We start from the raw sequence: 27998 nt of genomic DNA on the forward strand, positions 1-27998 counted from the left end.
TCTCTCCGCTTTCCTACTGTCTGTTACATAATACATTGTCTTCCTCTCAGCTTCCCTATTGTCTGTCTCTTCTACACTGTCTGTCTCTCCTGCACTGTCTGTCTCTCCTATACACTGTGTCTCTTCTACACTGTCTGTCTCTCCTGCACTGTCTGTCTCTCCTATACACTGTCTCTCCTACACTGTCTGTCTCTCCTGCACTGTCTGTCACTCCTACACTGTCTGTCTCTCCTACACTGTCTGTCTCTCCTACACTGTATTTCTCTCCTACACTGTCTGTCTGTCTCTCCTACACTGTCTGTCTCTCCTACACTGTCTGTCTCTCCTGCACTGTCTGTCTCTCCTGCACTGTCTGTCTCTCCTGCACTGTCTGTCTCTCCTACACTGTCTGTCTCTCCTGTACTGTCTGTCTCTCCTGCACTCCGCATCTCCCTCTCATCTTCGATCCCTACTGTCTCTTGTCCTACTCATTGAGACACAGATGTTTGTCCTTTTCTATCCATATCTAACAGATATGAGCAAAAAGACAAACTCCACTAGGGGTGGGCGATATGAAATGTCTGCCCGATATCAATATCCGATATAATTAATTGCTGTTATGGCCTTGTCATGTGATGTCACGATGACCTGGGCACCATATATGGTGGCTGATGTCACGTGATGTCACTATTATCTGGGGGCTTGCCTGGTGTGACACACTGACAGGAAATGCAAGATTCCATAGTAAATGTGACAACTCAGAGTCCTTAATGTAGCAACTTGCAGCTTCCAACTAGGCTACAACATGTGATCATGTGTAGCACTGTAGCCTAATTCATCCGCACGCACCAGTACACAGACTTCTCCTCTCTCCAGCTGTGGCCTATTGCTCGTTATTGCTTACCCGTAAAGGAAGCCTCATCTGAAAGTTTAACAATTTGTTAAACTATCTGCTTAATACTTTGTTAATAACAAAGTACATGTTGAGCAACAGAGTATAGTGTAACATAATATGAGGTCATATGTTTGCCTTGTATATCATTGAAAGGCAAAAGACTAGACTAGAGTGACAAGGTAAATATTTCTGTACTGCTACGTATGTGTCTAAATGGGAAAACCTTATTTATTTGAGAGTTTAGTCAAAATAAGAAAATAATTTTGCATTATGAAGATTTTGTTTGTTTAAAAAGATTGGCATTGATTTAATAATAACTGATCTCAATATTGACCCATAATAGGTTTTGCCATAATCATGCAGTCTATATAAAAGTGACAAAGTCATTACAGCAATGGTACAAACTCTTTAGGCTACAGTAGTAGTTTATTTGACCTCATATGTTATACCATTTTGGAACCGAAAGAGGGAACCGTTAGGAACCTGAATCGATAAGCAGAACCGGAACCGGTATGTCATGCAGGCACTGCAGGCATGCATTTGATTGTGGAGGACTGGTGGGAGACAGGGGTGTCATTTGGGGTCTCAACTGACACCCTCTCCAGTAGTTGGCTGCAGGCGCCAATCTGAAAATGTTTTGTGTGTTTATGTTCCCAGCATGTTTCAAATATTTCAAAAATAGCAGCTTGTAAATGGATAAAGTGGTTAAAGTGATAGTAACACATTTTGCTCGGGACCCTGTGGACCTGTGTCTATAGTTAGCCTCACGTGTTTACAGTTCCTTGTACCTTAGAACTGTTGTGTGGAAATAATAAAAAGTCCCCCCATTCTGTGTTTCCTAGAACTGGATGACATCTTGATGTCATCATCAAGATGTACTTGACATAGTAAAATGTTGAAATGAGTGGAATTCCCCTTTAAGTGCTTGTATTTAGGGGCTCCCCAGCACAAGTGGCAAATACTTATCTATGTGGCACCTATGTGGACCACTGGCTTAGATCTCCTGGTTTTTCCCAGTGTAGTGTCCTACCATTTACAATTTAGGAATTTAGCAGACGCTCTTAATCCAGAGTGACATACATTAAGTAAGAACAAAAACATGGTAATACATCAAATACATAGAAAAAATCACACCCGTGTGAACTGAGTGGTGTAAGGTTTTATATAGCATGATCAGCTGTGGTCTGACGTAATGTCTGACGTTAAAGATCTTTGGCTAGGTAGACTCGTCTTCTGATGTGATGATTTGTGACCATGAAGTTGATTCAGCTGGAGTTTTTGTCCGATGTGAGGTATTATATAAGGTAAGGTATTATATAGCCTGATCAGCTCTGATCTGACGTAATGAAATCACACCTGGATGTGATTTCACAACTGGCTTTTTTTGTGCAGAGAAAATGAGCATGGTTGCTACGGTCATCCAGTTCACCCGGGTGTGATTTAATTACGTCAGAAATTATTTTGAACATAGCAACCATGCTCATTTTTTTCTGCACACAAAAGCCAGTTGTAGGAGTGGTTTACACCACTCAAAAATAGACATCAAGAATCATACGTAAGCTAAGAACCCAACAGTGGAATATCTATATAATGAAACGATGCATATACACTATAGAGTGCAATGTCTACATAAAATGCTAAATTGCATAAGTTGAGCCTTTGCATACACCTGTAAGGTCGTCGAGGCTAGGGCAAGTGCTACGGTAAGTGCTACGGGCTAAGATTGAATCTGAAGAGGTGGGTTTTCAGACTACGGTGGAAGATTGGGAGTGAGTCTGCAGTTCTGATTGCAATGGGAAGTGCATTCCATAGTTTTGGAGCCAGAAGGGAGAAGAGTTTGGGACCTGTGGAGCGTTGTCCTGGCGTTTTTAGTGAATGTACTTCTAGCTTCCCTGTGTTGGCTGATCTGAGCACGCGGGAGGGTTTGTAGGGTCTGGGGTTGCCATACCTTTGGTTGCTTTGAAGGCCAGCATCAGAGTTCTGTATTCTGTGCGGAAGCGACCAGGTGCAAATGGAGGAAGCGGAGAAGGGAGGAGACATGTGAGAATTTAGGCTGATTGAAGACCAAGGGAGCTGCAGCATTTTGGATCAATTGGAGAGGCTTAAGTGCGCATGCCGGCCAGGCCAGTAAGGAGAGAGTCCTAGTGCCCTCATTGTTGTTTCCCGCCTGTAACTGGATTTTGTTTTCTGCTCATTCTGTTGGTCATCAATAAAGACTTAAATTAGACCTGATCTGACTCTGTCCTATCCTGCATTTGGGTCCTCTCCACTCTCCTGACTCACAACGTGACATAATTAACTGTCAAATATGTGAATTAAAAATCGAATTAATTGGCAACCATGATCTTTATTAATGAATGGCTGTCGGGTAATGCAGGGGTTCTCAACGTTTTTGGCTGGGGACCCCCGGAAATGCTTTGGCCATGTCTCGCGACCCCTAGATTCCATCTACACACCGACTCTCTTGAATAGGTGATCTACAAGCTTGTAGATCTGCTATTCTTTGCCTTCATTTTCAACACAAAATAGGGCCGCTGAAGTTCAAGTGGTTAAAGTTCAGCATGAATGCTTGACTTGTGACATCACGTGAAAGGGATCAGATGTTTTCATTGTAATACACATACACACACTGGGGGCTATTGCTTTGCTCTCCTGGTATGTGACTGTGTGGAGGAGGGTGAATCCAACTGTTCCAATACCACAACACTGTGACATTAATGTTCTTCTAATACAGAATGCCAACCAACACTTGCCCTAGCCTCGACGACCTTACAGGCGTATCATCGTATGCAAAGGCTCAACTTATGTAAATTAGATAGCATGTAGACATAGCACTCTATAGTGTATACGCATAGTTTCATTATATAGATAGTCCACTGTTAGGTTCTTAGCTTACGTATGATTCTTGAAAACTATTTTTATGTATTTGATGAATTACCATGTTTTGTTCTTGCTTACTGCACTCTGGATTAAGTATGCTAAATGCCTAAATTATAAATTGTAATTCAACATGACATTGCTGTCAGGTAGAAACCTCCCTTGTGTGTTTTTTCGCCTGATCATACTAACTACAGCGTCACACAAAAGTAGCAGATCTGCGAGCTCGAAATGTGCGCGGAGATCTGCTACTTTTGCTGTTTTATGAATTTGAATCCTGAAAAGTGACTTATGGATATTATGAGGTTTCCACCGGACAGAGACGATGAGGTCAAAGTCTACAATGACATTGTGCAGCTTTAAGTGAACACCCAAACTCAAGCCGAAGCCAAGATGAAGTTCAAATTCACTTGTGAACAACAATAAACGGCACAATGCTCTGGGTCTGGACACTCCGCTTACTGCCCCTGCACTTATCACCGTATAGCTTAGTGGGTAGAGAGGCTGGTCGAATCCCCGACTCACCCCAGTCAACATGTCGAAGTGCCCCTGAGCAAGACACTTAACCCCTAAAGCTAACTCCCCATTACGCCGATATCAGCCAGACTCAGCGGCAGAAGCAGTTGGATAGTCTCTTGCCGACAACTTCTTTTCAGCACGGCACTATTGGCGGGTGTGCTAACTAATGAAGCAGTCTGAAGTAGTTTGAAGTATAAGATTGGTGGAGACACTGGAGAGTCACCTTAACAACTCTCCCCTTTTGTCCATCATAGCCATCTCAGCAGCAATTTGTCAGGCATAGGTTTTCGTCCCATATATCTGTATTTTTTATTGTATTTCTTTGGATCATTCAAAACAAAACAAACCAAAAGGGATTGGGATCACTTTGATATTGTCCGATCTGAGATCATATAATTATCTCTGCAAACAGTGTCAATAAGAAATATAGGTTTAAGGTTTGATTGATCAAATAATGCCTTTGACAGACTAAAGCCTATGTACTGGGAGCTGACCAGTACAACCACAGTCTGATACTAGTGTTGTACTGGGAGCTGACCAGTACAACCAGTCTGATACTAGTGTTGTACTGGGAGCTGACCAGTACAACAACAGTCTGATACTAGTGTTGTACTGGGAGCTGACCAGTACAACCAGTCTGATACTGTTGTACTGGGAGCTGACCAGTGGGAGCTGACCAGTACAACCACAGTCTAATACTGTTGTACTGGGAGCTGACCAGTGGGAGCTGACCAGTATACAACCACAGTCTGATACGGTTGTACTGGGAGCTGACCAGTACAACCACAGTCTGATGCTGTTGTACTGGGAGCTGACCAGTACAACCAGTCTGACACTGTTGTACTGGAAGCTGACCAGTGGGAGCTGACCAGTATACAACCACAGTCTGGTACGGTTGTACTGGGAGCTGACCAGTGGGAGCTGACCAGTATACAACCACAGTCTGATACGGTTGTACTGGGAGCTGACCAGTACAACCAGTCTGACACTGTTGTACTGGGAGCTGACCAGTACAACCAGTCTGACACTGTTGTACTGGAAGCTGACCAGTGGGAGCTGACCAGTATACAACCACAGTCTGGTACGGTTGTACTGGGAGCTGACCAGTACAACCAGTCTGACACTGTTGTACTGGGAGCTGACCAGTACAACCACAGTCTGATGCTGTTGTACTGGGAGCTGACCAGTACAACCACAGTCTGATACTGTTGTACTGGGAGCTGACCAGTACAACCACAGTCTGATACTGTTGTACTGGGAGCTGACCAGTACAACCACAGTCTGATACTGTTGTACTGGGAGGCTTGGGAGCTGACCAGTATACAGCCACAGTCTTATACTGCACTATATTATACTATTACTGCAGTTGTGGGTTCAGTAAATGCCTTGCTCAAGGGCCCTTCCACAGGGTTGGGGGAAGGGGTGAGTGGTGACATTCACTTCTCCACCCAGATTTGTCGTGCTGGTCCGGGGAATCAAACAAGGAACCTTACGGTAACAAGTGTACTCCAAACTTTTCGACAAACAGTAAATACTGCCTTCCCTCTATCTGTTTTAACGGGTTCTTTTAATCCTGTTCAGTCTTAACTAGTCCCCAATAAAACCCCCTAACCAAATGTTCTATACTGTATTTATGGAAATAGCGTACATGGACATGGCAGAGCACACGTATTATAAATAGCAGATGTGTGCACGCACGCACACACGCGCATACGCGCACACACGCACACACACACACACCATACAGTACATGACTCATTGAAATATCTAAGGGGGTTAAATGAAGGTAAAAAGTATAATTCTGATACCTTAGTGCTCCAGCCATGATGGCCTGTAGTCAGACGTCCATAGGTGGTGGTGATGATGATGATGATGATGATGATGATGATGATGAAGATGCCAAAGCAGACTCATGCAGCTTCCTGCAACAAAAGGAAAAAATGGTTCAAGTCGCAGCGTGTTTTTTTTCTTTTTTCCTGGGGATGTCCAACCAGAATGACGTGTGTGTGTGTGTGTGTGTGTGTGTGTGTGTGTGTGTGTGTGTGTGTGTGTGTGTGTGTGTGTGTGTGTGTGTGTGTGTGACTGTGTGTGTGTGTGTGTGTGTGTGTGTGTGTGTGTGTGTGTGTGTGTGTGTGTGTGTGTGTGTGTGTGTGCCCGCACACGTGTGTGTCAAGCTATCTTTAAGTCTCTCTTTTATGTGTGCAAATGCATGTGTGTACAGTATGTAATTGTGCATGTGTGTGTGTGGTAAGCCTGTGTGTGTGTGTGTGTGTGTGTGTGTGTGTGTGTGTGTGTGTGTGTGTGTGTGTGTGTGTGTGTGTGTGTGTGTGTGTGTGTGTGTGTGTGTGTGTGTGCCCAGTGTAGTTATTATCTGCATATAGAAACAGGCACATTGGAATTTCCAGTCTGTTGATGATTATTTAGGGACAATTCTTGATTTCCCCTTCGCCGTACAAACAAGCATCACATGCTCCTCCAATCAGCCCCGAGTCTAAACACACAGCATTTAATACACTGCTAACAAACTAGGGCTACGAGCAATTAACCCAAAATATATCAAAACTAACATTTGGAACCAACAACCAACTTAATAATGAGCTAGGTGCTCTTGTCGGTTAACCGACAAGCCGGGTTACAGTATTTATATATTTTGTTTTCATTTCTTATATCAATGAATCAATACAAAACAATTCTATTGGATTGTTTTTATATAATCAACTAAATGATTAGTCTGATTAACGACTTAAGCCCTGTATTAGGTTATTTAATGGTGGCGTACAAAAATAGTGAAAATAGCCAATGTACGTATAAAGCTCACAATGTGTCGCACTTGCATCGTGGCACGTTGTGAGCTTGTGGATCTGCTATTTTCACCATATATATATTCTTTGTATTATCGTACGCATTATAATCACAATCGAGGCAAAATATTATGTCATAGGCCCAGCCCTCTAAACAAACAATCAAACTTCAGACAGATCGTATAAGTCACAAGTCAGTTATTATAAGCAATGCCTATAATAAGTGAGTATATGCCTATAGGCATATACTCGCCACCAACTCATATATGACTACAACACATTATTACATTGATTGGCATTATTATTATTATTATTATTGATAATACAATGTGCAATAATCTATTCATGTATGCCTACTATTGTAGGCCTATAGGGCTGGGTCATGTGGACTAGCTAAATCAAATAATATTAATCTTGTGACGATAATATCGTATTGGGAAATATACATTTTAAAATAAATAAAAAAAAAATGTTCACAAAAATAGTGAAAATAGACTATATACAATTAAGCTGCATCACATTAGCCTCAAGTAGCCAGCCTTCATCTGCCTTATTTGCAATGCATATTGAAGTGATATATTAATATCACTGCACTATAATTAGTAACTAATTGGCCTAGTAGTAATACTAATTAGTATCGCTATATGCGAGGCTATCACTGTATCACATGAGCTCGGGTAACACATATAGTTATTGAAAGTTTAAAAAGCTTATGTAATTAAGACAATGAAAAACAATGCTTAATTATTAGGCCAAATCAGATATGATAGCTCCTATCCCAAATCCCAGAAGATATGAATTCCCCAGGGCCAGATTACATATACTCTTCAATCTGAAATCAGAGGAACCCGAAATGTCCAATGTTTTCTCTCCTATTCACTCAATCAGTTGCTTTATCAAACATCATTTAATAGTCTACAATTATGAAACTAAATGAATTATTGACTGATCAAAAAATAATACAATGTTTATGGCATGCACAGCCTACTAATTAATTGGAACAATCACGAGTGAATAAGTGATTAGTTTAAAAAAAAGTTATGCAATGTTGTTGACTATAATTATGTGCACACTATTGGCTATTGCACAACTATAACAATGGTTATACCACACAGTAAGGACATTCATTGCACAACTTGTTACGATGCAACAACAACGTAATATATTGCTAGAAAGCAGCGATACCAGCTTTTGCTTTTAAAAACATGCCGGTGAGACTGCACCATGCCTGATCATGTCTGATCATTAGCTACTTTGTTTTACCATAATGTTCCCTACATTTCCCTGCATAATCCTTTGATCAAAGACGGCGATGCATCTCTTTTTATTATAGCTGCTAGTGTTTTAAGAAATGCCTGTTGTAGTGATCATTACAACATTTCCGCGATCAATATGCAGGATATCGCATTTGCAGACGAGTGTGCAAAGTTAAACAAGTTAAACAGCAGAGCAATATTATGTATAGAGCCTAAACTCACCGCAATGTCAATAGATCAATGTATAATCCATGTCCTTACCTTATAGAAACATGATGCATGGACGCGTGTTTGTTGTTGCTGATCAGAGCACAGTCAGTGTAGTACATGTTATGATTATCGGTGCGTGTGTGTGTGCGTGTGTCAGCCTGTCAGTGTGGAAAGCCCCGCTGTACAGGGGAATTCCGCTTACAGTAGGCCTACGTAAGGTACACTTTTGCCTTGAATTGGGTCTGTTGAGGGTTAACGCCCAATCAAGGTTATGATCATAGGCTGTGGCTGTTTATTATGGTTCAATTTAAATAAAAATAATTAAATAATAATAAACACACACACACACACACACACACACACACACACACACACACACACACACACACACACACCACACACACACACACACACAGCCTAGAGAAAAATAATATTTTAATATTTGTGTTTGTCAACACAACAAACCATATTGTATACTTTGGCTATTCATTAATTGCACATCTGCAAGCTCACACATGTTTTTGGAAAATGTAGAATTTTGTTTTCTGGCACAACATTTTCAGATGTGGTCTGCGGGGAAATATATGCTAGGCCTGGCCCTACACTATATTAATATGGGGGTCTTTGACGTGAAAAAGTCTAAGAACCTGCTGGTTTATGGAGACAGGGATGATGACTATGATTCATAAAATGTGATTGTTGTAATGCTTTTACACTATTATTCCAAAAACATCATATATTATATATAATGAACAAATAAATGAAAAGAAAACAAAAAAAAAAACTAATACCGAAAGTAAACATTTTTAAACAATAAAAACTAAACTGAAACAAGAAAACCCACTCTGGAAACTATTAAACGTATAAATAATTATGTTCTCTATTCATTTCATAATTATGGACAAAATGTTTACATTGTATAGCCTAAAATTATAATGAAGCTATATTGTGGAATCAGCACTAGCTCTAGAAGTGAAATGTTGAGTAGGCCCATATGGGTCCACTCCATTTGGTTTCATTTTACGCTCTCAAGAGTATTAGGGTGCATGCATTTGGTTACCAACTCTCCATCCCTTAGCTGGGGACCACCTGGAACCGCCTCAAGGACCACTGGTGGTCCCCGGACCACTGGTTGAAAACCACTGTTTTATTGGAGAAACCGTGTCTGCACACTGTATCTCAGCTCTTCCCTTCCTTCTCCAGTGCAGTGTTTCTCAACCTGTGGGTCAGGACACTAGGTGGGTCCCACTCCCCAGATGACAGTCAAGGGTCAATTGAATACGTTTTAAGAAATCAAACTATAGGCTACCATACAAACTGGTCAAACATTGGCCAAATAGTATAAGAGTATAAGAGGCAACGATTTTGAAAAGAGACGATCTACAATCTCGACTATTTTCTGGCATGCGACTCAAGGCCTCGCATCGTGAGCTTGTAGATCTGCTATTTTCACAATGTATGCATCTGTGGAGCGGAGCAAAACAAAATGTAATGCCTCAACACCTACATTCCAAGTGCTTGTCAGGCCTGAAAAGGGTTAAATCCACTGTTCCAGTGTATGTATTGTCGTTCAGCACCTGTACAATGTTTGTTGGGATGTTTCTGAGTTTAATTTCTTTGCTGTGGGGCAGAAACCTGTGTTTTTTCATAAATAAACGCCCTACTTCATACTACAGTATCACACAGAAGCATCAAAATTGTCACATCCACAAGCTTAGCGACATGTTTTGAGCTTGTAGATAAGCATTAAATATTGTACTTTTCTTTTATATAAAACTACAACTTTATTGGTATTGTACAAAAAAACTCAGTTCAAACATTTCCCTCATAAGCACAGAAGGCAAAATACATTTGATGCTGCTTGTAGTATAAAACTGTAAAAAAATAATAAAATAAAAACACTTGTCCCTGATAGGTCCAACCTGTATGTCAGAATAACATGCCAGACCAACACCTAAAGTAGTCCTGACTGATTGGATATACAGAATTACAACAAAATACAGTTAAACTTGATCTCAGCATCACTTCGTTAATGTCCTCATAACTTGACTCGTCCATCTCCATGAATGATTTTGAACAAGAGCTTGTGGCTAATTACCATTCCACCTGCCACTGACCGACGACATCTCATCTCATCTCATCTGCTCTCCTGGGAACTAAAGTCCAGCAGCAGGAAGTCCTGTGCCATGGGGATGCTATTCTCGTCACACAGGAAGTGACTGCGTACGGTGAGGAGGAAGTTCCGTCTGGCCGACGACAGGAGGGCCAGGATCCTCTCTGACACAAGCTGGATGTGTCTGACCTCTGACCCTGGAGCTGCGTGCGTGCATGCATGTTAGGGGTTAAAAGAGAAGAAACAACCAAAACAGAAAAACGTCTTGGAGTACCGGGTATGTAAAAAAAAAAGCTGTATAAATTGCATGTATTGTTATTATTATTATTATTATTATTTAAAAATCACTTACACCGCCTTTAATTGATCCATTTGCAACACTGAGGCCCCTTTTCCACCAAAATAACTTTTCACAGAACCGGTGGTCATTTTTTGGTTCCAGTTCAGAACCTGAACCAATTCATTTTCAGTGGAAACACTTTGAACTGGGTTCAATGTTAGGCGGGAACAAATAACCGAAACGGTTCAACTCTGGTGGAAAAGGGGCTTGAGAGCATACAATACTACAAATGGAACCAAATGGACCCGTGTACACTCAGAGTTGAATGAAGTGTGAATGGATGGATAGTGAAGTTCTTACCGACAGTCTTGTGCAGTTTGTCAGGTGGAGTGTTCAGCAGCATCTTCTGCAGCACTACAGCTGGAACCTGAACACACAGCTCACTGTCTGCCTCCCTGACCGTTAACATTGCAGGCCTGATACACGTACACACACACACACGCACACGCACACACACACACACACACACACACACACACACACACACACACACACACACACACACACACACACACACACACACACACACACACACACACACACACTTTGAATGTCGGTGGATGTCAGTGGTGTCGTGGTTACGATGTAGTCGTAATCATAAAAAAAAAAACACTCTAAAAGATAGGCTATGCGTGCTCCCAGTGGGGGCTCCTCACTGGCAGGTGAGTCAATATGATACAACAGCAGTGACAACACAGAAATGTCGTTATGCCAATCAATTGGCATAACGACTAAATCGGGGAGAAAAAGGAGCAAAAAGCATCCAAAAGATTGAAATATGTTACCTGAAGTAGCGGCGTACGGTGGTGTGAGGCAGACACGGGTAGCAGGGACAGTAGATTCCGTTGGCGTCCGTGTCCAGCTCAACGGCACACCGGCCGCAGCCCGTGTAGGTCACATCCCCGTTCAGCGTCTCCGCGATCTGCTCCAGGGACGAGCCACTGTCCAGGGGTTGCAGCGGTGCATTCTGGGAAGGGCTTCCCTGGAACTGCAGGGCCATGATTTGAACTCTCAACTCCACGTCACCTTGTGAAGAAGACAAGGTCGTTGTTGTGCAAGGTCGTTAAATCGTAGAACCAGTTCTGTGAATCCCCAAATGGCGGTCAGCAGGCATGAAATAGAACTTCATTTAGACAGGGCAGTGGTGGAAAGTAGATAAGTACAAGCAATCAAATACTGTAATCTCAGCGGCAAATACTGTATTTGTTAGTTATTTTAAAACTTTAGTTCCAAGTTACTTGGTAGATTTATATTATTATCATCACAACCACTGAAGCCTTATTGAAACGAGGTGATCTACATAAACAGGGTTTTCAACAGGTGGTCCGTGGACCACTGGTGGTCCGTGAAGGTATTGCATGTGGTCCCTGACCCTGACCATGCATTTAGTATTGTAGCAAAGTGAAGATTTTGTATTTTCTTCCCACGGAACAATGCACTACTTTTGGCGGACGTGTTATCAGTTATTGGAAAGTCTGAGGTTAAGAAATTCCACAGAAAGGGGAGTTCTCAAGAAGGGTGCAGTCTACCAGCTTACCTGATTGAGTCATCATTATTAGGAAATGTGCCCATATAATCATGTGTCTGCTCTATCAGTACTGTATCAGTTAACCTGAGTTTAATGGGAGGATGGTTAAAGTAAGAGAAGTGTAACCGTGGGATAGGAATAGATCAGTGGTTCTCATATATCTTTTGGCTCTCGTTAATGCCTTGGCTTGATATGATTTGTTGCACGTAGTATCGTGCAATGAATGAAATCAAGCCCTTAACAGTCATGATTTCATTTCAATCTTTTTATTAGCTATCAATTCAAATATTTTCTTACATTTGATGGACTTTTGAAATACTGTATCATTTAAACATTTTAATACATCTAACAAAGACATTTTAATTTATATTTTAAAACATTTTCCCATGGAACCACCTGCAGGCCTATTATGCCATGGACCACTAGTAGTCCGTAGACCATCGGTTAAGAAACAGTGGTATGTATACAATATATACATACATAATATATACACACACTAACCGGTGTATTTCTGGGACAGCAGGGTTTGTAGGTCCAGCTCTATACTGGTGCTGCTACTGGTTCTGTGGAAGTCCCGGGCCCGGCTGTCGCTGGGGGCCAGGGGCCGCACGGAGCCCCAGGGGGTGGAGTGGAGTTCGGGGAGGTCAGAGGTCGAACGGTCCCTCACCAGGAGCACGCGGAAGTCCCACACGGCGTCTGAAACGACATGGGAGGCGGAGGTACATTCCACACCTCAGTATCGTATGTATTGGCATCACTTAATTTGTGCCGCGCTGCAAGCTTGTACATCTTGTACAACCAAATGGACCCTTACAGGTCCATTCGGTTCCATGTGTACGCTCTCATAGTTATGGTGGTCCATGAAATGAAAATATTTGAGAACCACCGGTATTGTAATTGTATAACCGCTGGTGTTATGAAACTGTTCCAAATGCGATTGAATTGAACCGATTCTGGTTCCTCTATATATATATAACGCAAACCTCAGTTAAACATACTAAAGTAAAAAAATCAAATCCATCCGGTCATTTGTCGGCTTTTATAACCTCCCACCTCGATTACTGCAATGGTCTGTACACCTGCTTATCACAAAAGTCCATCTCTCGTCTGCAACTGGTGCAGAATGCTGCGGCCAGGCTTCTGACCAATACTAGAAAGCGTGACCATATCACCCCTGTTTTGGCAACTCTCCACTGGCTCCCTGTGGTTTTCAGAATTGATTTTAAAATACTTTGCCCCCCTATAATCCACACCTGAGATCCTCAGAGGAGGCCCTTCTACAGGTTTGTGCGACACGCTTAGTCACCAAGGGTGACCGGACTTTTGCCGCACGAGCACCCAAGTTGTGGAACTGGCCATTAGAAATTAGAAAGGCCAATTCTTTCAACACATCTATTCAGGAAAGCCTTTCCCTAGATCTCCTTAACTGCCATAATTGTATTGTATATGTTTGTATCTGTTTTAGTCATTTGATGCCTGCACTTAGACCAAAGATTCTTTGGTGGGTTTTAATTAGTATACTAATTGGTTGTTGCTTGGCTCGACCAAAGTTCTTGCTCAGTACGTCTTTCCATAGGCTTTTAAACCCGTTTTACTTTTTCTTAGTTTTATATCATTACGCTGTTATGATGTGATGTTATTTAACTGTTGTTCAGCACTTTGTAACGCATGTTTTAAAAAGTGCTGATATAAGAATAAAGATATTATTATTATTAAGTTCTTGCATTGCATCACTGGTACCTTTATTCCTGTTAATGCATGGCAGCCAGTCTAGAGCGGCTCCCCACAGCACTACTGACCCCTGCTGGCCATCTGCCTGCTCTACGGTCAGCACAGCCTTCTGGAGCCCTGCAGAACGCCACCAACCTTCTGCTGCACTCTGCCACGCTGGAAGACACACGCACGCACGCACGCACGCACGCACGCACGCACGCACGCACGCACGCACGCACGCACGCACGCACAGACACACAGACACACACACACAGATGATATGATATGATATGAGCGAGTAGGAAAAAAACGTCCTAATGATGATGTCACTGGTACGCGGGTTTCTGAAGTGTCCACAACCTGAGACACCTGAATTATGAGATTTTTTTTTACCATTCCATCATGGTATGGACCAATTATATGAAGAAGATACGCTGAAAATGGGTGAAGTCGTCCTTTAATTTATTAATCGGATTAATTAATTAATCGGAAAAGATAGAATAAGCGCTAAGATAATTAATAGAGGGTATGCGTGTGAAATCATCATCATCATACCCGGAAGTTAAGCGGGAACGCCTACGGGGTGGCAAAAAAAAAACTTTCTGGCCTTGACAGCCCATACATCCAAACAGAAAAGTCCTATCCGATTGCATTAAATGATGTTAAACAAAGTTAAACTCACTTTGTCACTCACTCACTCACCCACCCCTTTTTCCCCTCACTGTATATGTTTCTTTTCCCTTTTTACCTCCTTTATGATGAATTCCTGTTCTGTTCTTTGGCTATATAGAAGTGTATATTTGTACGTCTCTAAATGTTTTGATGAATTGAACAAGGTGGACCCTCTTGTAAACAAGTGTAATGCTTTATTGGGTCGTCCACTCACAGTTAACATTCTTTGTATTGAGTTGTGCTTGAAATGTACTGTAATATGCAAACTGTTAATACATATTTCAATCAATCAATCAATCAATCAATCAATCAATGGTGCTGTGCCTCAGCTCCTACAATTAATACAATATTCTCCTACAACTCCCACAATTCCAAGTGCTGTGCTATCAGGTGGGAGATTTCCAGTTCAAATATGATTATCTGGTGGTGTCGTAGCCTGAAAAGATTAAGAGCCACTGAATTAACACACATGCACGCACGCACACTCGCACGAACACACACTCGCGCGCACACACACACACACACACACACACACACACACACACACACACACACACACACACACACACACACACACACACACACACACACACACACACACACACACACACACACCTGCAGTATACCTGTGACGTTGTGTGTGTGTGAGACTCGGAGCAGGGCGTGGACCAGAGTGTTGGCTCTGAGGAAGCGCAGGTGGGCGTAGGGGAGGCTCTGGCCCCCCGGGTGGTGCTGGCGGAGGGCGTAGGGGAGGCTCTGACCCCCCGGGTGGTGCTGGCGGGGGGCGTGGGGGGGCAGGGCCGCAAGGAGGGGGCGACGCTCACGCACAAACACACACAGAGACCTCAGGGTACCACCGTTTATGTTCTGGAGGGCTGAGAGAGAGAGAGAGAGAGAGAGAGAGAGAGAGAGAGAGAGAGAGAGAGAGAGAGAGAGAGAGAGAGAGAGAGAGAGAGAGAGAGAGAGAGAGAGAGAATCATAACCAGCTGGCAATTTATTAATGGAAAGCTATCTCTCCCACACAAATGACTCATTTGTGGGTCACAGAAATATTTTTATGGACACATAACACTTTGCTCAAAAGGCAAAAGCATAGGCCTACTCTGACTGACTCTCTCTCTCTCTCTCTCCCAAATCAAACAGCGTAATAGCATGGACAACAGTGCCACCTGGTGGTGATGAGGTAGCAGTGATCTGTCCCAGGTTCAGCAATCTGCTGATGAAGGTAGTTTGAAGGACGGTCTCTCCTCTCCATTTATCCTTGTTCACCTCCACTCCTAGACGTACGCATGCATTTGCATACAGTACACACACACACACACACACACACACACACACACACACACACACACACACACACACACACACACACACACACACACACACACACACACACACACACACACACACACACACACACACACACACACACACACGATTAAGGTGATGTTAGGGTTAGAGCAGGCTTACATTTAGTTACGAGTTACATTGTGCTTTGGGCTGGGGTGTTAAGCTGTCAGATGGGTTGCATTTTCATTAAAATCTTTGCCAATCATTTGCCAATTACTGTTTCGTGTACTTTGCCAATACCCTCACGGCCCACCAGTGGGCCCCGGCCTCTAGGTTGAGAACCACTGGTTTACGGTTAAGGGTCAGGATTACATTACAGGGACAGGTTACCTGTGATTAGGCCTGCCACAATTATTACACAATTATTTTGCATATAAATAGTCATAATCGTTTCCATGTTGTAAAATGATCATACATTTTCAAATATATATATGGAAAAAAGCAGAAATATACCCACTTACGAGTTACGAAGTATCACATTTAGACTTTTTGAAGCATAAAACGAGTAAATATGTTATTTTACCCATTTTCCCTGTGGAATTTGTGTTTGCAACTCCTAAAAGCCAAACAGAAATTGAACATTTGTATTCATTATGTTCATTCTGTGCAATCACAATTATTTGTGTGACAATTATTGGTCAACTTAACAGTCCTACCTGTGACGAGCAGTACATCTCCAGGTGAGACGGTCAGGGCCCAGAACGCTGCCTGTCGCCATAGCACCACCTTCATCTCAACGCCTGATTGGTCTGTCACAACGATGGACGCCAGGGGAATGCTAGTCCCTGCCAGCACCCCCCTTTTCACCTTCAATCAATCAATCAATCAATCAATCAATCACGCATCGTTGTCGAGCAGAATCCTTGTACAAATATCTCTCTCCACTGCTTATGCTACTTTGGCATTCCAAAATTGTCCCACAAAAGTAGCCAAAATATTTAACTAATCTTTGACACAAAAGTTGTTAAGTGTGTCTGTGGGTTTTATAAATTTCAATGAAGTATTAACAAGAGCTTGTGACTAAATAATGATAATTGGATCATCTTTTTTTTAAAAGGACATGTACTGTAAGGTATAGGACGAATAGCAAAATACTGAAAATAGCCAATCTACAAGTTCACAAATCATTGTATCGCTATCTTTTTTAAAACTTGGGACAATTTCCGCCAATATGAAATGCCCAAAATAGGGTTGAGAAGTGGATCCTTATCTCCCCTAGTTCTCAGCTTCTCTATTTTCTGTAAACAAACAGAGAACCAACCTTGACCTCCTTCAGGTGACATGGGTGGACCACGACCACTAGGACAGAGTATCTGACCCCTGGAGAAACGCAGCGTACCAACAGTGTTGTAGGAGCTTGTGGTGTGATGCCAGTCTGCACCGCTGCTCCTGCATGGGAGGATGTGTCACACCTAGACAGAACATACAGAACACTGACCATGAGTTTTGAAGGCCAACAATATGTATCAAATCTGAACATTTGTTTTGAAAGTCCAATATGTTTATTGGCTTCTTTTCATGGCAGAGGAGCCTCTGAAACAACCGATGGTGCAAAGGCAGTGATAAAACACAAGGGGCATGAGGCGGGAATCGTACCTGACGACCGGTGCCACAGGTGGCTCCGGACGCGTTTCAGTTGCAGTGACCTTCGGAGCCATTCGAACTCTCTTGCGGTCGGGGGATTCGGACGGAGGAGAGCGTGACTTAGCGAGACACTTCCGAGGACGAGGAGGCGACGGAGGAGTCAACCTGAACACCCTTGAGTCACCTCCTCCCGCCACCACCACCCCCTCCCGTCTTTTCTCCCCACTGGGAGTACCAGCTGCTGCACCCCTCTCCCGCACCCCCCCTCTCCCCTCGGCCTGCTGGGAGCAGAGCAGCCCGTCCGGGGTGACTTCCAGGATCACACCCCCTTGCTGTGCCTCCGTCACCACCAGGCTGGCCGTCATGGGCTCGGAGAAGAGCTCCATGGAGCCTGGGTGGCTACTAGCCTGCCTCCTGGGAGACTGACTGGAGGCTTCTGGGCTGTAAAGACAAGAATAAAACTTAATTTATATTATAGCACTTTTCAAAAGCAAGTTGACAAATTGTTGAACAATTCATGAACACAAGCAAACATACTATGCAGTTCAATCAAGAATAAGAACATAGAAGGGGCAGTAAAAAAGAAGATTAATAATGAAAGCAAAAATTATTACGGAAATAAAAAGCTATTGACTTCCATCACCTGTAGAGTTCAGGGGTACTTGAGGAGACGGACGTAGGTGTGGCGCCGGAGCGTTTAGGTGGAGTTTTAAAACACGGAGGTGCGGAGGCGGGGGCGGAGATCTCCTCACTATAGAGCTCAGGGGAGGTGGAGGAGTAGTATTTTTGAGGCGTCGGCGGGGAGTGCATGGACGGAGGTTGTTTGGGTGGGGTTTGTGGAGGTGGCGTGATAACCGTGGGAGCGTGTTGTTCAGGTGGAGTCTGTGAACGCGTCCCGGTCGGAGCTTTGCGCGTCGCAGACGTCGAGGTCATCTCGTCGGGGCCGCGTCCTGATTGGCCACCATGTCTGCCTCTCAGCATTAAGGCCTGGCTGTGAGTCCACGAGCAGAGGAAGTCCGTCTGGATGGACAGAGAGGGGATGACCCTCCTCGCGGAGGAGGTTGGGTCGGGCTGTCCCAAAGGGAAGCAGCTGTCCAGGTACTCGTGAATGGACTCCGAGCATGGCTCCTCCTCCTCCTCCTCTGCGTTCCTCGATTGGTTGACCTTCTTGGCGTGCAGAAGAACCGCCTCCTCGGTTGTAATTAAACGGTCGTCGTCCTGACCTATTGTCAAACTCCTGGCAGGTTGCTCAGTCGTAGTGCTGCTGCCGGTGGGATGCTGGTTTTCCTTTTCTGGAAGGGATTGGAAATCAAGGTTATTATGCTTAACTGAAATGAACTACTTGAGTATTGAAAAACAACAACAACAACAGAAAAAACATTTTATTAAACTGGAAAGAAGAAGATTTTTTTTAAATAATAGGCCTAACTGAAACTAGAGATACATTACCTGTACTATATTTTTATGGTTTCTGGTTTATTACACTATAATCTTTCTGATCTTTTTGAATTGTGCCCCATATACTCCATAATACCATAAAATACTAAAACTACAAGAATGCTCGCCTCATAAAGCGATCGCAGCGGGTTAAATCCGCCGACCTCGGTACGGTCGCCACCAGGTATTCCTAAACGTAACCTCAGTAAAACTATGCCTGCCCTAATTATTCCTAAATGTATCCTCACTAAAACTATGCCAAACCCTTAATTTATTCCTAATCATAACCTCAGTAAAACGAATACAACAGCCACCGAGGGCAAACGGTTCGTGGAAAACAATAGGGGCGAGCGTTCCGGTTACCAAACAAATACTAAGGGTCTGTGTATTTAAGAATTATTAATAACTGAACCAAACCAGAAATTCACATTCAATTAAATTAAAACTAAACTCAAAGAAAGAGTAAAAAGTAATGAGATACAATGAGATACATTGTAAATAATAACCTTGCTGACCATGCTGGACGGCTGCTGTTCTGTGAGTACATTGGTTTGCCTCGGTGCTCTGTGCCGTCTTGGGCCTGAGTTTACCACCATGCCAGCAGAGCTCCATGGTCCTCCACGGACCAGGGGGCTCTTCCTCAACCTGCTCCCCAGCCTCACACACCGAGGCTGGGCTGGCAGAGGCACCAGGAGGGGCCCCCATGAACACATGCACTGCAGCTGCAGTGCATCGTTCCTCCTCCTGACCACCTATTATTAAACTCTATTAAATTATTGGACATCACGGTTATTGTTATACGTACTGTATTGTAAACGAAAAGACTAGAATTGAGGAAAAAAAGAAAGACAAAAATAAACAAAGTAAATCAAACTAAAAAAAATATGTTAGATATAACTGAAAATAAAAACAAGGTTTTACAAAAGAAATACAATTATGAGACTGAAACACTATTGCGTGTCTAACTAAAATCATAGAATGTCAATATTTCATACATACTGTAAAGCCTAGTTTGGGTGGATACCTATCCATCCATCCTGTCAGAAACCTTAACCCTAAAACTAACACTAAAACCGTTCAAAACTAAACTGAAATGTAAAACAAAAAGTCAAACCGAAATAAAACAAAAGCTATAATAACCTTTCTCGGAGCTCTGTGCCGTCCTGGGCCTGAGTTTACCTCCATGCCAGCGGAGCTCCATGGTCCTCCATGGACCAGGGGGGACTTCCTCCCCCTGCTCCACAACCTCACACACCGAGGCTGGGCTGGCAGGGAGGCGAGGGGCCCCCATGAACACATGGATCTTTGGCTTCTTGTCTGACATGCTGAAGTTGAACAATGTCCTCGGTGACACACAGAGGCAGGGAGGGAATACTGCCGTTTACTGGGGACAGTGATGGTGACCTGGAGAGGAGAGGAGAGGAGAGGAGAGGAGAGGAGAGGAGAGGAGAGGAGAGGAAATCTAAAATTAGATAAATGTAGTTTCATTGCATTAATGTTGACAGCGTACAAATATGTAAGCGAAAAAATACAGCAGAGCTTTTGCAGCATAACCAGTTATGTGTGTATTATGTTAAGTGTTCTGATACTGCTAGTTTGCTGCACCTGGGCCGGGGACTTATATAACATGATTGTGTATGATGAATTACCCTAGCTTTTGTTTTCCAACATGGTATTCATATTCCAGTTTCTATCACACTGGCGAATCATGTTACACACTGCACCATCATGACTCAGCGAAAAAACGAAATGGTGATTGTCCATATGAATGTACCAGGAAGAATGTTATGTTCCTCTCACACATGGAAACAATAAAAGAGCACAATTATTCGGCTTAATGTTCTGCAGTCCTTCAATGGCTACTTTTTCTTCACTATGAGAATACAGACAGTACACTGCTCACTGCTTTGTAGGCCAGTCAATCCAAGATTTGACCCGCAAAAAATTGCATAAGTAATCGTTCAAAGTAGTAGAGTAGTAGAGTATTATATAAATTGTGGATCATGGTAAATTCAGGGGTTGAAAGTTGGAGTACCATTAAAAACCTATAAGGATTTTTTTTTTAAATTATGCTTTAAGAAGCATGTAATGTGTCAAACTAGGGTTTTTTCCATTATTTTGAATCCATTCCAAGCATTAGTTTTGCACGAAAAACACTCCTTGGGCTAAAAACGGCCATAGCCAGCTTAGATTGACTGGCCTATTGGATTGATGATGGTACTCACTACTCTCTTGTGATAGGTCTGGATGAATAGACATAGATAGGGAGAGACAGAAAGGATGGCAACTATCGATTGACTTCTAAGCGATCATTCTTTCGATTACGTTTTTGATTGTTTGAAATTTTGAATAATTGAGTCCGATGAATCAAAAACACAAGTGATTTTAGAATGGACTAAACTTGTACAATGTCTTGCTAACAAGCTCTATCTACAAGCTCAAACCCCAAGCTCAAACCGCCACAACTTGGGAGCTTGTAGATATGCCATTTCCCCATTTATTTTTTTATAATAATCAATAAAATGTATTAGTTCGCAAAGCCCAAACCACACTAAAGGGTCAGATTGGGACAATACTGTTTTTAAGGTAAACCACACCAATGCAACTCAATGAGTTGCTGTTTCAGTGAGTTGCATTGGTGTGGTCTACCTTAAAACGTTTTGTCCCAAGTTCCCAACCCAACCCTTTGGTGTGGTTTGGCTTTACGTTGGAAGTCTTTGGCTCTTTACCAGGGCGAGAGCCTACAACTAACAAACCACTTACAACAAGCTCAACAGGTTCAATGTATAATGTCACGTCATGAACGCTTCCTTAAACCCTATACTTACTTACAGTTGACTGGATTCTCAAGGGCTCTGTACTAGGACTGTAGGACACCTCTTGTTTTCTCACTACACTAAATATGTTTACGGACAACAGACAATTTACAACGCTGTGAGCTCGTAGATTATTGGTTCATCTTTGCTGACCGTTAGCCCCAGGCAAGAGATGCTATAGGCAAGTGGCTAATAGTCAGAGAGCTGCATTGTAGGATGGTTGCATCACACCCCGTGTAGACCAGTGTTTCCCAAACTTTTTAGCTCGAGACCCAAATGAGGTATTTGCTGTCTCCCTGTGTCACAAACTAGTGAAAGTAGCCGATCTACAATGTTTTGATTTTTTGAAATAACTTGTAGGAAACAAATTAATTTCCTACAAGAACATAAAAACTTTTCTGCGACCCACAAATGGGTTGCAGACCAATGTGACCCACAAATGGGTCACAATGGGACCCACAAATGGGTCCTGTTTGGGACCTAGTGCTGAAGATCCCTGAGTTTCCGAGGCTACTGATGATGGGCTAACCAGTTCAGGGGTCAGAGGTTATCCAGTGAACACGTGGGCCTCTTGCACATGTTGTGGACAACATGTGACCCCCCCCCCCCCCCCCCCCTGTTCCCCCGCAACACACACACATGCACGCACGTGTGATGAGTTATGACTATAGGCCACTGTAAAAATGCAAACATTTTTTTACAGTGTTTATCTAGGCACATGAGCACAAACAATAAAACACCAAAAAACTGCATTTGCTGCCTGAGGAAGAGTTGTTAACTCAAAAAGCATTGCCTGAGTTGTCCTTAAGCCCTTTTTGTGTTTTTGTGCTATATATATATATTTTTATGCATTAAACTTTAATGCATAAAAATAACAAAAAAACATTAAGAATTAATTGATTGTACATTCACGGTCGCCCTCCTCATCCGTTGAGATTTTCATTCATTTGTAAATTGTATCTTTCTTTTTGTGCTGCATTGGACTGAGTTGCAGTCTACGAAACTATACATGGATTGAAGCAAAATAAAATCTGATTGTGTCCAGCGCGCGCACACACACACACACACACACACACACACACACACACACACACACACACACACACACACACACACACACACACACACACACACACACACACACACACACACACACACACACACACACACACACACACACACACACACACACACACACACACACACACACACACACACACACACACACACACACACGCTCTTTAATAGTAATCAAAAGTGGCTTATCTACAAGCTCTCAATGAGTTGCAGATGCATTGAGAGCTTGTGGAAAGGCCACTTTCACATAGAAGACATGCTGGTAAATGGTAAATGGTGCATTTATATAGTGCTTTTATCCAAAGCGCTGTATATAGATTGTGCATTAGATTCACACACACATGACGTGCGTGCGTGCGTGCGTGCGTGCGTGCGTGCGTGCGTGTGTGTTTTATGCCACTTTGAAAGCGTACAAAGTGCTGCACCACAGTCCACGGGCAAATAAAATGTATAAACCCTGTATAAAAGTAACATGGATTAATATGTGCTACAGTACTAATGTGTAAGACATAAGCTTAAATCCCCCTGCTGAGCCGTTTGAACTGGATCCCTTCCAAAAGGAAGAGGACATGAAACTGCTGTGTTATTATCTTTCGTGGTCAGAGGGTTCACAGTTAGAGAGACAGGACAGGTCCACGGACAGGCAGCACTTAATGTGTAGCTAACCCCTTTTGTATGTAACTATAGTCCAGTTCTGACTGGACTATACCCAAACGTTTCAGGTCGAGAGCCACAACAGGGAGATTAGGAGGTTTGCCCTTGTAGATCAGCGATTTTCACTACTTCTTAATTATTATTTCATATTTTATTTTTACGGAATTTGTTTGTTTTAGGGATGCACAATTAATCGGTAACATAATCGGAATTGGCCATATCGGCCATAAAAATACCATATCAGTATCGGAACGGTCTCACCAGCAAAAAATAATAAAAATGAAAAAAACTTCTACATTTAATTTGTGTACTCATCTCATTCAGTAGTCATTCAGTTGTGAAAACAGACACAAAGTAAACATGTCACACACATTGGCAGGCTTTTGATTGATTGATTGAAAATTTTATTAACAGTTTGCAGAATTACAGTACATTTCAAGCACAAACTCAATACAAAGGCTGTTAACTGTGAGTGGACGACCCAATTAAGCATTACACTTGTTTACAACAGGGTCCACCATGTTCAATTCATCAAAACATTTAGAGACGTACAAATAGACACTTCTATATAGACAAAGAACAGTACAGGAATTCATCATAATGGAGGTAAAAAGGGAAAAGAAACATATACAGTGAGGGGAAAAAGGGGGGGGCGGTGGGGGGGGCAAGAACTTCCAGGCAGTTTGACAGATATGATAACAACTTAACAAGTACATTTAAATAATACAAAATGTAACCAACAAAAACACTTTCCTTCATACGCACATGCAAACCGAAAAGAGTATATGCTATTTATTGATTGATTGAATACTTTATTAACAGGCTTTGGTCCAAGCCCCTATAGGGCTTAGGCTTGTTTCCATTGTGGTCCTCTGTATAATATCGGAATCGGTATCGGCAGATATGAGACCCTGCAAATAATCGGAGATCGGTCATAATTTCATAATCGTGCACCCCTAGTTTGTTTGTTTGTTTTTTGTCTTATTTATTTATTTATATTATTTAAAACTTTGGAAATATATTGAGTTTTTTAATGCAGGGAAAGAAAATGGGATTTTGGCTCAGACAGACAGACAGACAGACAGACAGACAGACAGACAGACAGACAGACAGACAGAAGCCTGGTGGTGGTGGTGTTGTAAGAGGAGCTTGTTGACTGGCTCAGAGCAACAACATATGGAATACTACTCCGCTGCACGTGGTGTGCACACATAGATCACAATGCACGTGCACACATAGATCACACTGTGCACCTGCACATGCAAACAAGGCTTTATGTTTAAGCTGTGGTGTAAAGTAACCAGTGATGGAAGAAGTACTCACATGTTATACTTAAGTAAAAGTATCGATACTGCAATGTAGAAATCCCATATTCAAAATGTAATTGAGTGAAAGTGCCAAAGTATCTGCATCAAAATGTACATTGTACAGTACCAATAGTAAACACATCTGTGCAGAATATCCCATTTCGCAAAATGTATAAAAACATATTTTTAAAATAGACGATCTACAAGCTCACAAGAAAGTAAAAATACTGTTTGTGTAGTTATTTTACACCACTGAACGGAAGTGTGTACACTATCTTTTTCGGGAGTACTTATATAACATGATTGTGTCTTTGACTTTGTGTGACATTGTATTCATATTCCAGTTTACAACTTTACATCATTCTATTAAGTTGGCTAATCCTGACAGTAGAGCCAGTTGCTGTGGAAGAAAGAAAGAAAGAAAGAAAGAAAGAAAGACTTTTTCACCAGATGTTAAATTTGCAGAGATTGATGTTCATTGATTGGACTGTGCCAACAGAGATTAATGCTGTAATTAAGAGATGAGTTGTTTTATTTTATGGAAATCTAATTCCCAAAGTTAGTTTGAGTAATTTGGACCTCCCCTCCCCTCCCAAACGCACGCACACACGGACACAAGCATGCATATCTCAAGCTCCCATCATGCTGAGGCTTGTGCACACGTAACTATAGTGGAAGTGGAACATTATATTTTGTCCCGATCACATTGTTTTGCTCCCGATCCCATTCCGATCATTTGATTTTGAGCATCTGCCGATACCGATTTTTCCCGATCCGATATTTATATTTTATAGAACACGTTTAGGCCATATCAACAGTGCAATATCCCACATTACAGACAATATTCAGTCTAATATCATGCTATGGATACAATATTGATACTAGGGATGTCCCGATCACGTTTTTTGGCTCCCGATCCGATCATTTGAAAATGATGTGATCGCCCCCAATTTCCGATCACCCGATCCGATCGGGACAACCCTAACTATATTATGGTTATTACAAATATTTTGGATATGGTATGGTAAACTAAAACAACAGTGTGTGTTTGTACTGTTATGTCCCCCTTGTTTAAAACAAATTAATTATTGTTTGAAGAGGCATGTTTATGAGAAATTAAAGTATAGTGGGTGGGGCATGGATCTCCAACTTCCATCTATACCAACTCAGTGCTTTACAAGTTCCCATCACACAAAGATTTTGCTGCCACTGGTAGTAACTGAGGACCCCCTATAGGGGCCCTGTTGAAGAGCCCTGCATTAGTCCATAATACCCCCATTTGATACTATCACAGTATTAAAGTTACAGTATTAAAGTTACACACCTCACCCCTGCCCACTTTGATAGGCTGGAATGGTTTAGGGTTGACAACAGAGTACAGCATCTTGCAATGGGTCTGGTCCACAAGATTCGATACACCACCAAGATACCCATGTACCTTTGTGTCTAAATACTTCCTTAATGTCAACGAAGTCCACACCCATAACACCAGAGGGAGTTCAACAAACCATGTGCAACCCAGATTCGGCACAAACAAGGGACTAAATTATTTTCGCTCCTATGCCACCAAAATGTGGAACGCCCTACCAACAGTCATTAAGACATGCAAATCTCTTGACTCCTTCAAATGCGCTGCGCTCTCAAAGGGCACCTACGGACGGCTGCAATTCGAAACTGGCCCCCGTAAAATCTGATTCCCCCACCCACCCCTTTTTCCACTCACTGTATATGTTTTGGTTTTTTGTCTTCCCTTTTTACCTCCTCTATGATGATTTCCTGTTTTTGGCTATATAGAAGTGTATATAAATGTGTACGTCTCTAAATGTTATGATAAATTGAACATGGTGGACCGTGGACGGTGGACCCTATTGTAAACAAGTGTAATGCTTTATGTTGTCGTCCACAGTTTTGTATTGAGTTGTGCTTGAAATGTACTGTAATTCTCCAATCTGTCTGTCAATCAATCAATATACAGTACATTGTACATTAATACAAGAGCCTAAACCAGCCAATCACAGCTGGGGAGCGTACCTCCGGCATATGGGATCTCCAGTTTCCCCAGTTTAGTTGTGGATCCAGGAAATGGACGGTAGAGCAGCACTCTCAATGCGGAACGGGACGCCTCTCTCTGCGGTCACATTTTCTGTTCTCCCCGCCCCGTCATAGCAGTCTTGTTTTTCCTTTCCTTTCCTGAAGTTTCCTCCCTTTTTTCGGGTTCATTTGAGAACCTTAGTTAGCACACTCATAACCCCACCTCGGCTCGGTAAAAACTCGCCCCGAAACGGATAATAAAAATGTACCGGTATTTCGGTGAGCTGCTCACCCGGGGTGCGGGCTCCCTCCTCGCGGGGGACTCGGCCGCTCTCCTCCCGGCGGTGTCGTCCTCGCTGCCGAAGCTCCGGAGCTACAGCCAGGCGGTGGACGGCGCGGACGACGACCCCAACTTCTTCACCATGGTGGAGGGCTTCTTCGACCGCGGCGCGGCCATCGTGGAGGACAAGCTGGTGGAGGACCTGCGCACCAAGGACACGCCGGAGCAGAAGAGGCACCGGGTGCGGGGCATCCTGAAGATCATCAAGCCGTGCAACCACGTCCTCAGCGTCTGCTTCCCAATCAAGAGGGACAACGGCGAGTGGGAGGTGGTGGAGGGCTATCGGGCCCAACACAGCCAACACCGCACGCCCTGCAAGGGAGGTAAATAATAATAAATGTCTGTTGCTTTTTATTTAATATTGTTTAAGAGGTCCAAAGTTACTTTGGACTCGTCAAACAGCGAGCGTTGCTCGGAGGAGGACAGTAAGTGTTGGCATGGCATTGGCACCGAAGTTACACCACAATTGGTGACCCGGGGAATTGAGTGAGGCCTTTCA

General features: G+C 42.8%; 3 protein-coding genes across 4 annotated transcripts in view; 1 reads left to right on the forward strand and 2 right to left on the reverse strand.

Moving 5' to 3' along the window:
* Nucleotides 1–8704, reverse strand: part of nfkb2 (nuclear factor of kappa light polypeptide gene enhancer in B-cells 2 (p49/p100)) — a 35126-nt gene extending 26422 nt beyond the window's left edge. Inside the window, exons 1-2 of the mRNA XM_079511620.1 lie at nucleotides 8589–8704; nucleotides 6079–6192 (exon numbers count right to left, since the gene is read on the reverse strand). Of these exons, the coding sequence (XP_079367746.1) occupies nucleotides 6079–6095 (17 nt within the window). The 5' untranslated portion in view covers nucleotides 6096–6192; nucleotides 8589–8704. The remainder of the gene's footprint in view (nucleotides 1–6078; nucleotides 6193–8588) is intronic.
* Nucleotides 8705–9695: 991 nt separating this feature from the next.
* Nucleotides 9696–27261, reverse strand: shld2 (shieldin complex subunit 2). Its single transcript, XM_079511839.1, has 14 exons — nucleotides 27160–27261; nucleotides 20415–20678; nucleotides 19790–20026; nucleotides 18481–19129; nucleotides 17850–18278; nucleotides 17515–17665; nucleotides 16910–17060; nucleotides 16073–16180; nucleotides 15530–15778; nucleotides 14259–14405; nucleotides 13020–13214; nucleotides 11776–12016; nucleotides 11291–11406; nucleotides 9696–10853 (listed from the first exon to the last, which is right to left on the reverse strand). The coding sequence occupies exons 2-14, from the start codon at nucleotides 20596–20598 to the stop codon at nucleotides 10675–10677; spliced, it is 3036 nt and encodes a 1011-aa protein (XP_079367965.1). The 5' UTR covers nucleotides 20599–20678; nucleotides 27160–27261; the 3' UTR covers nucleotides 9696–10674.
* glud1a (glutamate dehydrogenase 1a) overlaps nucleotides 27237–27998 on the forward strand; it is a 31724-nt gene continuing 30962 nt past the window's right edge. For both annotated transcript variants that reach the window (XR_013791017.1, XM_079512808.1), the window contains exon 1: nucleotides 27237–27822. Coding sequence is in view for 1 of the 2 variants with exons in the window: in XM_079512808.1 (XP_079368934.1) it covers nucleotides 27423–27822 (400 nt within the window). In the remaining variant the exon portion in view is untranslated. The remainder of the gene's footprint in view (nucleotides 27823–27998) is intronic.

This window comes from Electrona antarctica (genome assembly GCF_951216825.1).
Source record: "Electrona antarctica genome assembly, chromosome: 10".
NCBI lineage: Eukaryota > Metazoa > Chordata > Actinopteri > Myctophiformes > Myctophidae > Electrona > Electrona antarctica.

Bases quoted from the DNA above. Each gene is read 5' to 3' on its own strand.
- shld2 (XM_079511839.1), bottom strand. From the start codon at position 20,598: ATGTCAGACAAGAAGCCAAAGATCCATGTGTTCATGGGGGCCCCTCGC. The intron at 19,130-19,789 runs GTCAGCAAGGTT...AATCCCTTCCAG, and splicing joins AACAGCAGCCGTCCAGCATG to AAAAGGAAAACCAGCATCCC. The intron at 14,406-15,529 runs GTATACTGCAGG...TGTGTCTTCCAG, and splicing joins ACACACACACAACGTCACAG to CGTGGCAGAGTGCAGCAGAA.